The sequence below is a fragment of the Asparagus officinalis genome, chromosome 1 (genome assembly GCF_001876935.1).
Source record: "Asparagus officinalis chromosome 1, Aspof.V1, whole genome shotgun sequence".
NCBI lineage: Eukaryota > Viridiplantae > Streptophyta > Magnoliopsida > Asparagales > Asparagaceae > Asparagus > Asparagus officinalis.
Genome location: NC_033794.1, coordinates 12,755,232 through 12,773,975, shown reverse-complemented (window position 1 = coordinate 12,773,975; position 18,744 = coordinate 12,755,232). Strand labels below are relative to the sequence as shown.

Below are 18,744 nucleotides of genomic sequence, written 5' to 3'. Positions count from 1 at the left end.
GGGGGTTAGGGTGGACATGAAGCTGCAAAAGACAAATCAAAAGAATGGTTGAGAAAACAAACACAGCTTTTCTAAACGACAAATCCAAATCAAGAGGTCACATAAAATGCGCGTCGGCACAGAAAATAATGACCGTTAGGCTCGTGACAGACATGAGAACCAGCATATTCATGCGTGGCTCCTCAATCCATTTATCATACAAATAAAAGAGGAGCTAATCCCATTGGGAAAATAGAACAATATTTATTTCAAACTAAATGCACACTCAAGGAAGTAGATGGAATAAACTACGATTCGTGCACATGTATACACATAAGAGGAAGTCTGTCGAGCAAACAATGTGGGCATGTCACCAAAAAATAAATGGTCAATTGCTAATAGATCCCCTGCACTATGAGTCTATCACCCAATTGCAGATAGGCCCTTGTAGTTCTATTTTGCAGATAGGCTTCTGAAGTAGAATTTTTTGACTCTTTTACCCTCTAAAAACATATTTTTTGACAAATAGACCTCGTGAGGGTAAATGAGTCTAAGAAAAGTTCAGGCAGCAGGTCTATCCGCAACCAGGCGATAGTACAATGGGTCTGACCGCAACAATAGAACTACATGGGGCCTATCTGCAATTGAGTGATAGTACAGGAGGTCTATCGGCAATTAACCCAAAGAACTGCAAGCTCTAGTTTTGGATAGTGAGCATCAACGTCCAAGATAACAATAATTTTGATGAAGGCGGTGAGACTTACTTCCTTGGCAGGTACATCCGAAAACCTCGGAGAACTGCAACAAGAGGAAAAGTATCTACTTCCAGAATCCATACCATCAGCCCTCGATTCATCAACACTTTCAGTGTGACTTCCAGCACGACTAGTACCACATGCATCATCGGGCCAAGCACTGATCCCAAAATTACCAAACTGAAGGTTTACTGATTCTGCCTTAGCAATTTGTAATGGGCCATACACTGGTCCTTGAGATATTGACCTACTGTTGCCATCATTAGACTCAACAGGCCAAGCTTTAGCAACAGAGCCATCTGTATTAAGAAGAGCCATAAAATGCCTCGAAGACCCTTTCCTCTGAATCAACTGAAACATCCCCTTCGAGCTCAGAGAATTTGCAGCGCACTGATTTCTATACTCTTCGTGTACGATGGGTACTGTATTTGTGGCTGAATCATACAAGTGTTCACCTGCCTCTCGTCTCCTTAGGCAGCTGAATACTGTGGCGTGAATAGCTGCCACACTTCGATCAACATTTGTGTTGTTGATTTTGGGCACTAGATGCTTGTCGGCTCTGTTTGATAGGTACTCTTGAATTGTTCTGATGTTTCGGATGTATTTGATGTATTTATTTTTTGATGGGTCTAGTGTCATGTATTTTGCGCGCACTGTGAATCTTTCCTTGTGTTTCTCCTCGTTTGCGATGTAAATCATAAATGGTATTATTGAAGGATGCTTCTTCATGAGACCCATCTAGGAAAAATGCAACAGAAGAAATCAGCAATGTGCATACAAATTCCTCGAAATTGGCTAGAGCAGAAACAAAGAAAATTTTATACCAAAACCTTGACTCATTTATCCTTCTTAGAAAAGAACTGAAATTTTTTTAACCGGACACACAGTGAATATGTATGAGAATTTAATATCACAGTGAATATTAATAAGTTACGCACCACAAAATTAAGGCTTAGGTGGACACCCTCGACAACAGCGGATTCTTTTCTATCTTCCCATGCAGTAATCAACCTGTCAAGGCTGTCAATGACCATCTCGCTCTGTGCTTTAAATCCCTCGATAGCCATTTGCTTTTTGCTAATTAACTCCGTTGCTGGGACTTGTTGTAGGCGTTGGACACCTGATTTTTCATTCGAAGATCCAGCGGAAAGATCTTCTGTGATGATTGGATGAGGAACACCAGCAAGTTTCTTTGCTTGTCGTTTAGCCTTTGCTTCTGCTACCGCCACAGGATCTAAGCATTCTCCTGCATGGTATGTTGAAGCCCAAAGGAGAGGGTTTTGTTTTTCATCTGCGAAACTTCTCATCATGTGGCGTATTGAATCGGTTGATATCACAGTTGTCACCCCTAATCTACTTCCCTGTTTGGATATATTCAACCAAAAAGGATAAAATCATGTAGTACATGCTTTAATACACATATACACTACATGCAAAATACTTCCTAAAAATGCTTTTTAAGTACATGTAAGTGTGTGATGATGATGACGAAGTGTGTACCTTGGACTTTGAAGGCGAAATCCAACAAACCATATTACTTATGAAACATTCTTATATACAAAATTACAATGTATAGCACAAGTTTTTTTTTTTTTTTGAGAAAATATATAGCACAGGTTTACGAAAGAGAAACACAGGAATAACTTACCAACAGAGAGGACAAAGTAGATTTTCCACACCCGCTGGTACCACATAAAAGAACTGTCACAGATTCCTTCCTTTCTCGAATTCTGGAATATTGAGAAAGTATAATGAGAAATTTTAAGGTAACATAACAGCAACACCAAAATATAATTTAATTCTGTTTTTTTGGTTTGACGAGGGAACTTCTCAACAATCCTTCAGACCATGGGTTGTTTCAAACCTCTGGGTGTGGCTAAGGGCACCCTTAACGCATGGCCTCAAGTATTCCAGAAAATTAATTTCCTGTGGTGCTCCCCTAGAGAGTCGAACCTAAGATCTTGGTGTACTACTCATAGATAGCTTACCAACTCGGCTGGACCCTATTGGGTCAAATTACAATTCTAAGCTAATAGAAATATCAGCTCTTTAGCATCCAAATATAACATCCATCAAGTTACTTGCATGGCGACTAGCTAAAAGTTGAGTAGCAGAAATAAAGTTTTAAACAAACACCAATATAGTTACATAAAGATTGACATACTAAAGATGCAATTAATGAGATTGTGATACCTACATTTGAGTCAGAATCAAAGTGACTCGACCAAGGAATACATCGATATTGCTAGATCCTCTGCATTAGAAATTATCTCAAAGGAGAGGTGCAAATACTTTCTGCGGATGTATTTCGTGGCCGGCATGTGAGAATACAGATAGTCTAATATAATCCAGTGGATCATAAACAATGAATACATGCAAAACACACGGTAAAGTGCTTAGGCGAAGTGCACAGTTTTTCTTTATCCCCTATAGAAAATGCTTATCACGCTTCCACCAACACTAAATTAGTCAGGCAATTGAATGAAAAAAAAATGATGTTCTCTAACTTTTTCCATAATAGGCATATGGTCGTATGCATGACTAATTATGTGGTTGAAGGCACAATGGAAAATTGGCTCACTTGAAACAGCAGAGCACTATCACGAAGGCTTGAAGTAGCCTCTAGATCAATAAAAATAATTCTTTATCAGTATGTTGGCACAGTATTAGGATCTAAGGGTAGAAACAGAAATCACATTGTTAATAACATGCATCAAATAAACTAAAACAGAACTCCAGGAACAGAAACACAATACAAAGTAGACAAACAAAACTTATGTTGGTATTTCTCTGTGTTTAAATTTTGACAGAGACCATTCAAATTACTTTGCATATAGTAACAAGAGAATCATGCGATCCTACTGGAATCAACATTAACCTTGTTAAGAAGCTATAACAGCTGCTTTGGTCATGAATGTCAGCATCCATCCCAAACCACTTCCAATTCCAAAATCAGAAAAAAAAAATCACGAATTCGTTGAACAAAGACATGAAGTACACATGGGCATGGTAGCGATGAATCAACAGGAGCAATTAACATTCCCAGGTTAAATCATGGACTAAATCAGTATAAGATGGTAGTAAAGATAAATTATACCTGCAAGCCAAAATGAGGTCAGCCCTTTGATTGGGCCCAACATACTTATACAATGAAAGAGCATCACAAGTAACCTTCAAGAAGACCTCTCTTGGAACAACTACGGTTGTCTGCCTCTTATACAACTCAAACGGTATTGTGTTGCTTTCCTCCACATTCTCTTTATTCAGGCCAATATGGTAATCCTCCCCATCTCGGCTCCATTCATCTAGCTTACCATGAAGAGGCCTTCCCAAATCGCCTGACCTCGTCTTGTTGTCAGGTAAAGCATTAACCCCGGACATTTCAGTCTTTATCACTTCAAATACCCTTCTGCTCATCTGAGAAGGGGGGAATTGGAAATTTAGTTTTTTTTTAATAAAAAACATCTATTAAAACAATTAATTTCATCAAATTGATAAAATCCGTTGCTAAAGCCAAGGCAAATTTATACATTTTTGTATGTATCACGACCATAGATGAAAACATATATCTATGGATATATCCCTAGTCGTATTCGATAGGAAAGAATGGGGCTATTAAATATCTGTATCCGGCCCATATCCACTTATTCGAACATATGTATCGGTCGAGCAGATAGTCGAAACTATTAATGAATATTTGAGGTTAATTTTGATGATCAATGTTGGCTCTTATTAAAGAGATTTATTATTTTGAGCGTCTTTTCTATCACATGACCTACTTAGTAATCTCATAAGTTCTCCTTCTAATCATTTTATATCTGTAAATATTTCTGCTTACCCCATCCATAGATTCTCTGCTCTATATTCGACTTTGGCGTAGTTCTACTACTTAACGAACCCTATCAAATTCTATCAAAGCTGTACACATGTATCAATCGTAATCAGTAAATGGACACAACTACAATAAGTATAATCCTATGTCAAATTTTCAAACTGTTTACGTTCATGGAATTTCAGCCCTCAGATCAGTGCACAAATCACGAAGTTCAATAATCCAATAATTGATATCATTTGGATGCATATTTAATACCTGAGACCGTACTAGTAAAGCATAGTTCATGGAGACTATGCAAGTAACCCTAGAACAAAAAATACGGTAACTTTTCACGCAAGACCCTAGAGAGAGAGAGAGAGAGAGAGAGACCTTGAAGGCGTGGCGAGCCTTGCAGCCCATGAGCTGGAGCGTGCTCTGGAGCACCGAGCGCGTGTACCGAAACGAACCACGCTCTCTCTTCTCGCCATCACCATCGTCACCGTCAACCACAACGACGTAGAGAAGCTTCGAGGCCTCCGCCGGCGCCTTCATCGCTCCTCACCAAAACCAAACCCTAGAGACCCAGAAGGGAAATGCACCAATGCATGCAGGTCGAAGAACAGAACCTGTACGATCTCGAAACCGATCGAACGGCGAGAAGAGGAGATCGATCATCGATGGCGTGTTGGGGTTTTTGTTCCCCTCGAGCTTCGAACGCGACGTCACCGTTTCCACGCATCAGCTCTGCTCGAGCTCCACCTGCCAACTTAAGCTCTCTCTCTCTCTCTCTTCTCTTTCTCTCTCCTCTGTATTAATTGATGAAGCGCTCTGGTTAACTAAAGCGTCGAATTTTGGAGCCGTTCTCTGTTGTGTCCACGTTGACAGCTCTTTTACTGACAGCTGGAGCTAAAGTTCTGTTTGGTTCCGGTTTTTGGAAGGGAAAAAGAGAGGGAAAGCTGCCAAAATGTCAGTTTTTTAACAGCTTTTTCCCAAAATCGTCTCTATAAAAAACGTAGGCCCCATTTGTTTCTTTCTTTTGAGAGGTGAATCCCTGTCACAATTCTGACTTGTCAGAATTGTGGCAGCTTTCAAGCCAAAACGTCTCAAATTGAGTTGACAGCTCTTTTACTGACAGCTGGAGCTAAAGTTCTGTTTGGTTCCGGTTTTTGGAAGGGAAAAAGAGAGGGAAAGCTGCCAAAATGTCAGTTTTTTAACAGCTTTTTCCCAAAATCGTCTCTATAAAAAACGTAGGCCCCATTTGTTTCTTTCTTTTGAGAGGTGAATCCCTGTCACAATTCTGACTTGTCAGAATTGTGGCAGCTTTCAAGCCAAAACGTCTCAAAATGAGGCGTTTTGGCTTGAAAGCTGGTCAGAATTGTGGCAGTGATTCACCTCTCTAAAGAGAAAAACAAACGGGGCCGTAGCGATTTTGGGGGAAAGCTATCAAAAAGCTGATATTTTGACAGTTTTCTTCCCTTTTACCGATCAAAAAAATAGATCCAAACAGTCCTAAGAGGGACTGCCTTACACGTGGCGATAAGTTGTTTGGTGGATGGATTGTTTGGTGTTAGGGGATGTACATAGGATGGAGAAGGAGATTAGGGAAGGGGTTTGGCGGTTAAATAGATAGAGGCATAAATAATTTGCGGGGTAATTTGGTAATTCATGGACTTTATATTGACCGATGACAATTTACAAGTTGCGAAGTAGAGGGTGTTACTTGCAATTGCAGACAGCCCCCTCTCATCTGTATCTTCACTAGTCTCACCCGTTTAACTATTTTGGATCCGAGGAGGGATGTTATTTGCAATTTTACCGTTCTCACCATGTGACTTTAGGGGTTTTAATTTCCAGTAAAATATTTAAGGGGGTAATAATGAGATTTTTTTAAAAAAAGACCCATTTTGAAAAATAATAAGTAAAACCAACCATTTTATGAAAAATTTAGCAAAATGGACATCTTTTTGGCCAAGTCGATTTTGTAAAATATTTGACTTTAAAATACATGGTATTAATAGTCCTGAGTAATTAGTGGTCCTTAATTACGATTAATCTAAAATAACTTTGTGCTGAAATCCTTAAGAGTTAATTAATAAAAACTGAATATACGGAACTACTAGTCCCGTGTATTTTAAAACTTACATATATTTTGCAAAGTCAACCTCTTTTTACAAAAGAGGCCGATTTTGCTTTTTTTTTTTTTAACAAAAAGTCCATTTTGCTTATTATTTTTCAAAATGCGTAAATGGTGCAGATAGAATCTATTGAATCAGGGTAGTTATTCTTCTCCAGCATAACAACACAATTTCAAGAGATAAGATTACACCACGCAAGATTTTTATTATTATCATGAAAATCACGACAATCACTGCTGTCTTAAAGACCGTTATCATGATAATCGAAAATTTTTATGGCCTAATCTGATCCCTTAAAATAGGAAGAGAAGAGAAGAACAAAAGTAATTGAACCTTCTCTGAGAGAAACCGAATACTTCACACGCGATTTGAATAACCGACTCAATAACCAAAAGTCTTTCCTTAAAATTTCTTTTAAGACATTGTTTGCGAGTGGAGTTAGCAAAATATATAGCTTGAAGGCAGCATTTATACCGGGCACTTTTCCTTGGTTCCCAACCATATCAAATAATCTATAAACTGTATCCGTATTCGAGGAAATATCTGTAACTGTGTCTGTTAGGATACAAATATGGTTACTCAAAATAACCGATAGGATATGGTTACGGATATGGTTTTATAGTGAAATGTTTGGATCCGTATTTGAAATATCTAAAAACATATTAGTCATACTATTATAATAGTTCTAATCCTTAGATTATGGATTTGAGATTAATTTTGATGATCGAAATGTCTAATCTTAGCTTTTGAGATACAATGAACATATTAATAAATTCTTTTGGTGACATGAACAGATGAACCCTATTATTTTTAAGTATTATCTAGTTTTCTCATGTCCTTTTGTATTCGCATGTATATCCCTTTATATATCCGCATGTATATCCGTATCTGTATCCGATTTTAGCGAATACGGATATAATTTTTTTTACCAAGGTATATCCAAACCCAACATGAGTAAATGGATAAAGATATGATAAGTATCATATCCGAACTGGTATCTAGACTAAATAAGCCCCTAGTAATTAGACATCAATTTACAACTGAACTTCCAGCCAAACAAACGATTATAAGACAATGCATTTTTTCGAAACACTCTCTTAATAGTTTTCTTTCAGACAATTGAGTTTCAGTTCACAATAAGCACCTATTAATAAACAGTTAGGGAGATAAATTTGCAATAAAGTGACCACGTAACTATTCCAGCACACAGTGCACAACCACGATCAGAAAATCGGTACAACTCAAACAGAAGCACATCAATCTCACTCGGAATCACATACTAGAATCAAAATTTTTTGCTGCAGATATTAGAAAGAACCAATTATAGTACCCAGTTCTCATAGATGATTACATTCAAATTAGTGAATTCCAAGGAAATTAACCGCAGAAATATTATAACTCTACCTCTAAACAAGAATATGCAAGGTAGCCGCCTTTAATTATCTCACCTCAAAATGACCCCAAGACTTAAATAGCAAGTTGGCCTGGTGCAGGTTCAGCCACAGGACGAGCCTTAGGTTTGGGCTTCTCCACAACTATGGCCTGGGTAGTAAGAACCATCCCAGCGACAGACGCAGCATTCTGAAGCGCACATCTCGTCACTTTGGCCGGATCGATTACACCAGCTTCAACGAGATTCTCATACTTGTCGTTCATTGCATTGTATCCAACTTCCCACTCGCTGTCCTTTATTTTCTCGACTACCACTTCTCCTTCGACTCCAGCATTGCGAGCTATCAGAGATGCAGGTGCCACTAGTGCCTGTCAAGTCCAAAAAAAAAAAGATTAATGTATGAACTTTTAAAGAACCACATTAAAAAAAAAAGAAAAGTAACAAGGTGAGTGCGTCCTCTTGTCTCACTGAATAATTGTTTCCTATAACATAGGGTTGTCCCCTATAATATAGTCATGTTGAACTTACTATCCCTTCAGTTTTATTCTTGCAGATTGATTCCCTTCAGTGAGATTTTTTTGACCCTTATACCCTGGTGTGCATGTTTTGTTGTGTTTATTCTTTCTCCTGAGGATGAAAAGAGTGTTACTCAAGGGTCTATCTACAGCTATAAAACTAGAGGGGTGATAAGTTTAATACAGAGATACTACACAGTGGTCTATCCTGCAAATAACACCATACTATAAAATACAGACCTGACAAGACAAAGATCTTCATTGTACACCTCAATAGTTTACAAAGGGGTTGTACCATGAAGCAAAGATGAATAAGAAATGAACCCACCAACAGGAAATTCAAAGAGCTCAACTAACAATGAATAAGGGAGGACCACAGGAGAGATACTTGCATGTGCTAAAAGGAAGAGGGGAAATGCACGTAGCCACGTATGAATATCATCGAAGTTGACAGAGAAATGAGGACTCCGGACAGACCACATATAGAACGAATTTAAGCAATTAAAAATGATGGTTGCTATTTTAACCAACGATCTTTAAATAAAGAGCTGAATGTAGCCCAAGGGTAGATGTAACCAACCCCAAACTTTTCAAGGAGAAGGCCCTGTCGTTCTTGTTTCTGTTCGTAATATAATGGAAACGAAGCAGTTCAAACAAAATCTCTGGTTTCCGAAAACAAAAATACATCGAACCCTATCCAGTTGCTTTTGGCATATACCAACATGTTCCCAGTCATTATCAATAATCCTACTCTATGCTGCTTATATTTCAATGTAACAAGCTTGCACTGATACTTGTCCACATTGACAGGTGACTACTACAAAGATGAGGATTCAAACCTCAGCTAGTTACACAATTTTCAACGCGGTACAAATAGTTGCATTGCAAGTTGCAACATGTTGAAATTAAGGCAGACCGAAATATCAACGAAAAAATGAATAACCTTCACAACAAATTTTACTAGATTCAACCAAATACTAATTCGTAGTCTAAGCAACCTGCTTCAGCTTGCGACATTAAATCAGTTATTAAATATAGCAGGCATAATATATAAAAGGATTATTTATCCCAGTAACTTGTGGTTTAGTATAATTACACAGGTGACCTGGGGTTTATGTATCTACACGGATAACCTGATATTACTAACCGAATTTGCACGGGTAACACTGAGCAACACTAATATTTCTTTCAATAGCCATATAATCTCAGCAGTAATCTCAAGGTTATCCATGTAGATACACATACCTCAGAATTGTCTGTGTAATTACATCATATCACAAGGTACCGGGATGTAAGTATTCGCATAAAAAAAGGAACTTTGACCTAACCTGTGGCTTCTGTATGAGCAAGTAAGTAGAAATTATTTCTTGCTAACCTTTTGAATAATGTCAGCACCAAGACGCTCATCAGCATCTACTAACTTATCCTTTATAGCAGGAACACAAGTAGAGAGGTGTACATAAGCAGCACCTCCACCAGGTACAATGCCTTCCTCTATAGCAGCAAAAGTGGCATTTTTAGCATCCTCTATCCGGAGCTTGCGGTCTTCAAGCTCTGTCTCCGTAGCAGCACCAACCTTAATGACTGCAACACCACCAGATAGCTTAGCAATTCTCTCTGCAAGCTTCTCAGTATCATAAACAGAATCAGTCTCTGCAAGCTCTTTCTTTATTTGCGCGATTCTGGACTGAATCTCGTCTTTGGTTGCTGCATCTGCAATGATGGTCGTGGAGCTCTGAGAGATTGTGATTTTTCTTGCTGTGCCAAGCTGCTCCACTTGTGTGTTCTCTATCAGCAAACCTAGATCTTTGGCTTGGAACTCAGCTCCTACAAAAGAAAAAGGAGATAAATTAATCAGTCATGATTTTGACCAGAAAAATAATTTGCTAATGAACAGCTTTCATTTGAAACTTCTGATCCAATTGAACACTTGCATCACCAGTGCATTTTAAAATAAAAAGTATAATAATCAGATTTCACAAGTAATGACATTATAGGGAAAATTATATTTTCCAACCACGGTTCAAAAAGTTACCGATGCTCAAGTGAAGATTGAAGAAATTTACATGTTGCAGCAGCAGTAGTGGGTTTGCAATGGTCATTTCCTATGTTAACTTGACTACAACCATACCTTTTTAGCCTCATCAATCTATGTTCATTTAGGAATAACACCGTCCTCAGGATGAAAACAGATTGGTATGTGCATATACATATCCATATCCTGTATCATCTATCAGATATGGATATAGATAAAACACTATTAGATACGGAGATACTACCATAATATGAAGTTACAATAGTATTGAAGATACTATAGGATACGATCATATCAATGATGATTAGCCATTATATCAGAAAGGCAACTAAATTAACTTAGATGAACAGGGTATATATCTGGATATCCATTTTTCTACAATATTTCCAACGATGAATTAAGTCATTTGTTGCTGCCTTTCACACTCTCCTAAGTTATCCTAATAAAAAAATTACAATGGTAATTCATGTTGGAATTTTCAATATTATTTGAACAAAATAATATGCATAGTTTCAGTTTTGAATTCTGCAAAACTGCAGCAGAAAACTGCAGTAGAAAACTGCATTTCTGCAGTTGAAGAAACCGCATTCTGCAGTTTGAAAAACTGCAAAACTGCACAAAAACTGCAGTTTGACAGGCCAGAAAGGGGAAAATCTAGGCAATTACTTTTGGGGGGGGGTGTGGGGGGGGGGGGGGGAAAAAGAAAGGAGAAAAAGAAAGAAAGCACTCTTTGATTTCTATCTCCAAAAGAGACAATCTCTTGTAAATCTATCTTCTAGTATCTCCATGTCGATGGAAGCTTCGGAATGATCTTTTAGCTGACAACCAGTGATCGACCTGAATTATCTTGGGGGCACCCTCGCAGATATTGGGGCATATACTGTCTTAAAGACAGAGGGAAATCAAGTCCATTGATTCAGGTGTCGAAACATTGCGTCCAAGTCCACTATAAACAAACCCAAGTTCAAGCAATTCCACCTTTTTATTTGACTCCATCGCCAAAGTAGAATATGTTAGCAAATACTGGAATCAATTTACACAGACTAAAAGGGTCTAAAAATTTATCTCCACTTCAAAGTAGTGCAATTCCTTCAACAGACAATTATTATAATCAAGAAAGAACTCTCTACGATCAATTACTTTATGCTCATACTTGTTGGGGATTGTAGTCTCCCCGCCTACTACGATCTCCGCAACTCGGAAGCCAACCCACAATCAACAAGATATTAAACAACAACAATGAAGAAGAAAGAATACCAAGATCTATGTGGTTCGATCGATTAACTTCGACCTACGTCCACGGGCAACAATACGAGAAATCGACTATGTATCAGGGAGGATTACAAGAGGAACCACTCAACTCTCATCTCTCAATCTCTCAACCTCACATACATAATCAACTCTCATATTCTCTTCAAAGCTCTTTTCTTACAATCTTTTAAACGGACAAAGACTGTGAAACCCTCAACCAATGATATAATCTTTTACACGGATAAAGACTACGAAACCCTCGCCTCTCGCACAATATTCTTCAATCAGGCTACGCCCTCTGCTAACCCTTGATTACAAGAATATTGACTCTCTTCTGCTTGGTTTTTCCTCCAACAATAGAAGAATATATATAGAAAAATCAGAACCTTATCTCTAGCCTAACTTCTTAATTAGAATGGGATTCAAACTCCTAATCATGATGAGACCCAATCTCCTAATCATAATAGGTCTCTGACCCTATCTAATTCTCATGAAGTTATACAAAGAATCAAATACACAATCCCACCAATATCTACCTTGAATTTGATTCCTAAACTCCCTGAATTATCATCCTTATCTTGAAACTTTGCCTCTCCTGCTAGCGTATTTTATCTTTTACACTTCAAATCGAAGCATCTACACTCCAACTGGGACGTCTCGTGACCCTCGCTATCATCTGCTTCGCCGTGGCGCCTCCACCTCTCTTATGTACACCAAGAGATCTTCGCCACCTCTAACATTAGAAGCAATTCAATCATGCTTCTCCTCCCAAACTGAACTTGACAGTAGCCTTTTTCCACTTGCTGTCCTCGTACTCCACCTGCATCGCTCGTCTCGAATCATATGATTGTACCTCTTCTACTACACACTACGAGGCGAATGCTTCTATTTTCTCTATCACTTGGCTTGAACCAAATATGAACGCTCATTGTCTTCAAGTCCAATGTCACCATCTCCATCAGTATGTGTGTCACTCTGTCGTGTTTGCTTGCAAGCTCCACCTAATCTGGCATTATCTTTCTCAAGTCTACACACAAACAACTCCTGCTCCCGCGATGACTCTGAATAATTATATGCTGACAACTCTACAGCTAGAATCATATTTGATTCTCTACACCAGTCTCATCCGTCGCATACTCGTTTGCCTATCTGCTATCAGATCTATCTCGTTACCACCATCAACACTTATCAGCACTTTCTGACCAATCTGAGGAAAATCTGAAAAATTAAACCCTCCCATCGTGTTCAAAACACTCCAAAACCTAGGAATCGACTGCTAGATCGCCAAAATCCGCCATCGATTTAGCCATCTACTCACTAATCATTCTAGACCGTTCGATCTCATCCTGAACACCAAACACCACAACTGCCCACATGATTTCTTTCAAATAAAAGGTTCCTTCTCACGCATGTTTGCAGTACTCATCCACGTCCATAGTCACCTCACGTGCCCCGTGCACTTTCTTTCTCTTTTACTACTTCTTTCCTTGCCACACATGAGTTTTGGTGACATGGCTTCTCCTCAAGTGTTTTTCTCAAACAGAGACAATCGAAGCCCTCTCGAGAATTCTTTCAAACAACTCCGCCAACTTGTTGTTGCCTGCTCCTCTCGCTGCCAAACCGTCTCCACATAAGTCCTTTGCCGGTGCAAGCCCTCTGTCAATGACTAGTAGAACGTCCTCGACACCGCGACTCACAGCTACAGTCGCTTGCATACTTTACCGTCAGACATTGCATCCCTCCAACACTCTCTTTCGGCCGATCAGCTACCGTAGATCCTCCCGCCAGCAATCACTGTCCCTTCTCTTTTTTCTTCTTTTTTTCATCTTGATTCTTGTAATGCCTTCGATCTTCACTTTTGTACAACACATATCTTGTAAACACGCTCCCGAATCCATCATCGTCGTTCTGATACTACTTGTTGGGGATTGTAGTCTCCCCGCATACTATGATCTCCGCAACTCGAAAACCAACCCACAATCAACAAGATATTAAACAACCACAATAAAAAAAAGAACACTGAGATTTACGTGGTTCAGTCGATCAACTTCGACCTACGTCCACGAGCAACCATACGAGAAATCCACTATGTATCAGGGAGAATTACAAGAGAAACCACTCAACTCTCGACTCTCAATCTCTCAACCTCACATACATAATCAACTCTCATATTCTCTCCAAAGCTCTTTTCTTACAATCTTTTGAACGTACAAAAACTGTGAAACCCTCAACCAATGATGTAATATTTTGCACGGACAAAGCCTACGAAACTCTTTGTCTCTCACACAATATTCTTGAATTAGGCTACGCCCTCTGCTAACCCTAGATTACAAGAATATTGATTCTCTCTCTTCTACTTGGTTTTTCCTCCAACAATAGAAGAATATATATAGGAAAACTAAAACCCTATCTCTAGCCTAACTTCCCAACTAGAATGAGATTCAAACTCCTAATCATGATGAGACACAATCTTCTAATCATGATAGATCTCTAATCCTATCTAATTCTCATAAAGTTATACAAAGAATCAAAGACACAATCCTAACACTCATGATTGATCTATATTAAAGGTCCAAGATAGAAAGCACACCTAGAAAAAAAAATCAACATAAAGTAAATTGAATCTTGAATACAAATGAGCAGATTCGAAAGTACCGAGAATCAAGAGTAAGTAAATAAGGAGCAGTTCAGAGGAAAGAAAAGTTCTACATTTTCAGAAACATAGACGAAAGAAATTCAAAGGAACAACTAAGCTAACAGAAGACTTATACTAAATGAAAATTGCAGGTTGACAACACTTCATGGTAACAAAGATACTTGAAGAGCAATCAAGGGCTTGTAAAAGCACCCTAATAAAAACTTACCTGTTACAATAGCAATATCTTGAAGAAGAGCCTTCCGTCTCTCACCAAAACCAGGTGCTTTAATTGCAGCAACATTAAGAATACCTCTCAATTTGTTGACAACGAGGGTGGCCAATGCCTCACCAGTCACATCCTCAGCAATGATTAGAAGCGGAACTCGTAATTGAGTGGTCTTCTCCAACAACGGTATTATTTCCTTTATCGAAGAAATTTTCTGATCAGTTACTAAAACCTTGGCATTCTCAAATTCCACAATCAACTTTTCAGGGTTATTGACAAATTGCGGGGAGATATAGCCTCGATCAATCTGCAAGTAAAGTTCAAAAAGGACTTATCATGACATGAACTATGGAGAATTTGGGCCAGCAAATCAATGATTTAAACGAGACAAACCTCCATTCCCTCCTCGACATCAACAGTTGTCTCGAACGATGATGAAGATTCAATAGATAGAACACCATCAGGACCGACTTTATCAATAGCATCAGCAATCATCTCACCCACATACTCATCATTACCAGCTGAGATAGAAGCAATGGCTACAGAAAGAGCGAAACAAAACTAATTTTAATTTTAGTATATTATATTGTAATAAACTCTTAATGTGTTTGGGTTGTGTGTATTATTTTATTTTATTTTATTTTATTTTTAGAAGAGAAAAAGATCACAGTCTGCAGCAATAAACACAGTTCAACGCAAAGCAACTTGCAAACTATGATCACAATTTCAGAATCAGTGGTGAAACAAAATATCACCTTTGATATCACCACGACCCTTTACAGGCCGTGCTTTCTTTTCAAGCTCTTCTACTAACCCCTGAACAGTTTTGTCAATGCCCTTTTTAATGTTAACAGGATTAGCACCAGAAGTAACATTTAGCAAACCCAGTTGGATGATTTCTCGGGCAAGAACAGATGCAGTTGTGGTGCCATCACCAGCAGAATCATTGGTCTTACTTGCAACCTTTGACAAAAATAAAAAAACATCACCAACAGAAATCCAAGTATAACACCAAAAAAGCCACCAAGAAGAAGTAGCATATTCAACCCAAATAAACTAAGGGGCATGGCAAAGGAAAATGGTTCAGAGCGACCACTCACCTCTCTTATCAAAGCTGCACCAGCATTCTCCATAGGATCAGAAAGCTCAATGGCCCGAGCAATAGTGACCCCATCATTCACCACTTTGGGGTTCCCATACTCATCCAAGACAACATTCCTCCCTTCAAATTGATAAACGCCACATAAGCATCCACTAATAAGCCATGAAACAACATGCCATACCAATTCCTTAAAAAAATTGTACTGATAATTGCTCTACTAAAAGTCAAATGCATCTTTTCATCCAAAAAGAATATCCAACCATGGAGATGAAACATTCATAAAACCAAACTATTGGTTAGGATGTGAAAGAGGATGCAGAAAGCATCTGGAAACTCCGATAACAGGTGCATCAAGATGCATAACAATCCTGTATAACTATTTTTACTTCGACATCTGAAATCACGAAAATGATATAAACTTCCCTATGAACTGCTTCTTAGTGCCATTTGCATGTCATTGACCATCAAAGTAACACAAAATTCTACAAAAAAAAAAGTAGCAATATTGCTAAAGACTTCAACTTTTATCCACAACATTCCTCCTAAGCCTCCCATTTAGCAGAGAGAACCCTTTTCGATAGAACTATAACCATCAATATTCATTCGATCTTTCACAAACTACCACATTTCCCCCAAATTGAGATAAAATAAAACTACGCAAAATATTCATATACCTCTGGGTCCGAGAGTGACCCCGACGGCATCGGCGAGCTTATCGGCGCCAGCCTGGAGAGCGGACCTTGATCTCTGATCGAAAGCCACATCTTTGGCCGATGCCCTAACCGCCATTCTCCTGAAACTAGCACTGCCAGGTCTCTGACCTCGGTTCTTCCTCAAAACTCCCTGCTCAAATACAAAATTACACAAAATTACTGAGTTCATTGTACAAAAGAAACCTTTTAAAGGGGTTTAGAGAGGGAGATGGTGAGAATAGAGGGACCTGGCGAGGGATGGAGAGGATGGAGGCGGTGGAGACTGCGTTGGCGCGGCCGCCATTTCTTTGGAAAAACGAGATTTTTATTTTGAGAAAAGAAATGGGATGCGAGAGAGAGAGAGAGATTTTGAAGAAGGAGAGGTTTTTATTCGAGGATAAGGGAGCAGAGAGGAGGTTAGGGTATCAGGAGGGTTTTTGTAAAGTGGTGAGAGTGAGGGCGGAGTTTCTAGATGATTCCGTCTTCTCGACGCTTCTCTCTTTTTTATGTCATCATCATTGCCTAATGATTAGAGAGGGACGGAAATCTTAATTTGCGAACATGAGTTAGCTTCAACATAATCTCAAATTAAGTTTCTCTAGGTGTAATGCTATTACACCGAAACTTTAAAGTTATGATGAAGATTGAGAGTTTTCTTTTATGGTGAGAATGAGAGCGGAGTTTCTAGATGATTACATCTTCTCGACCTTTCTCTCTTTTTTTTATGTCATCATTGCTTAATGATTAGAGAGAGGTATGGAAATTAGGGTTGGGCCTCAGGTGAGCGTTAAGTTACTCACTTAATTTGAGAGCATGTCTAGCTACTTTGGATTATAATCTGCTTGTCTTATAAACTATAAATAAATTATAAGTCAAAACGGTTTATAAGTAAAAAATGATTGGTCAATTTAGCTGATTATAATTTATTTTTAATAATAGAATGTTGGGCAATTGGATGGTTTATAAGTCATCATTATTATCAAGATGTCTACAAAACATTTAATGGAGTTGGAGAGAGATAAATGTGAACTTATAATTTTCTAAAATAATAACAGGTATTTTGGCATTTTTGCTTGGTCATCTCTTGTGGCTCACAAGCCACTGGAAAATAAGGTAAGGTATCCCTATCTTATTTTTCGGTGACTTACAAGCAAAAATAAACTATTCGTCAAACATATTAAAGTGATCAATAAACCACACTGATCACTTATCAAACATGCTCTCAGTCAAGGCTCTCGTACAACAAACTTTGGAGGGAAAATGTTGCACGCAACATTTTGTATTAGAAGTTATTCTTAACTTTGTCATTTGAATATATGGATTTTATTGTAGGAAATAGATTTTTCAAATCAATAGCCGGCTTTTGGTTGGTAGAGAAAGCATTTTGATTTTAATGTTTGTCACAAAACTATTTTGTTTTCATTGCATATCAAGTGTTTGTAAAGTTATCTACATTTTCTAATTTGTATCAACTAATTTAATAATGTGACATTAATTTTAACCTTTTTAGTCAATAGAAGGATTAACGTATGCTGTTGCTTTGTATTTACCATTTCCAATTAACTTATTGCTACTTAGATACATGAAATAGGAAGCTTACTAACATTTGATGCATCACTACTATTTCTTGTCAGCCCAAAGGATGGACGGAGGGGGCTTGTCAAAATTGTTATAATTGTAATTATAATATAATATTTTATAATATTATATCTAAACAAAATAAAATATTATAATATTTTATACAATACATTATAATATATAATATTACATTCTGATATATTAGATTAAATATTATGTTAAGAAATATCATATTAAATATATTCTTCGTATATTATATCAATAATTATACAATATAGCACAATATTATAATATAATATATTATATTAGCTAATAATGTTAAACATAGTTATAATTAATTAGTAGCTGTCGTATAATATATTATATTTACTATATAATAATAAATTGTATTATAACAACATACTAAATAATATAGTAAACTAATTGGATAAATAATTTAGATTTAATTGATAAATAAATATTATATTTTACTAATGTGTCATTTTATTAATTATCACACGTGAATTGTTAAATCAAATCTTCAAATTATCACATTATCCCAACATATCTCATTTTATGGTCTCTGCCTTATTTAAAATATCCCAAAAGGATAAAATTATCTCATTGGAATAATTATCCCACTTAGACCTAA

General features: G+C 37.6%; 2 protein-coding genes across 2 annotated transcripts in view; both read right to left on the bottom strand.

Moving 5' to 3' along the window:
• The window catches only part of LOC109835364 (P-loop NTPase domain-containing protein LPA1-like), a 6,770-nt gene extending 1,469 nt beyond the window's left edge, over positions 1–5,301 (bottom strand). The window contains exons 1-5 of the mRNA XM_020403345.1: positions 4,939–5,301; positions 3,832–4,151; positions 2,383–2,464; positions 1,673–2,095; positions 744–1,472 (exon numbers count right to left, since the gene is read on the bottom strand). Coding sequence (XP_020258934.1) covers positions 744–1,472; positions 1,673–2,095; positions 2,383–2,464; positions 3,832–4,151; positions 4,939–5,100 — 1,716 coding nt within the window. The 5' untranslated portion in view covers positions 5,101–5,301. The remainder of the gene's footprint in view (positions 1–743; positions 1,473–1,672; positions 2,096–2,382; positions 2,465–3,831; positions 4,152–4,938) is intronic.
• Positions 7,932–17,002, bottom strand: LOC109850476 (ruBisCO large subunit-binding protein subunit alpha). The gene is made up of 8 exons (XM_020420492.1): positions 16,784–17,002; positions 16,518–16,686; positions 15,842–15,963; positions 15,497–15,704; positions 15,135–15,280; positions 14,742–15,048; positions 9,967–10,418; positions 7,932–8,444 (listed from the first exon to the last, which is right to left on the bottom strand). The coding sequence occupies exons 2-8, from the start codon at positions 16,630–16,632 to the stop codon at positions 8,151–8,153; spliced, it is 1,644 nt and encodes a 547-aa protein (XP_020276081.1). The 5' UTR covers positions 16,633–16,686; positions 16,784–17,002; the 3' UTR covers positions 7,932–8,150.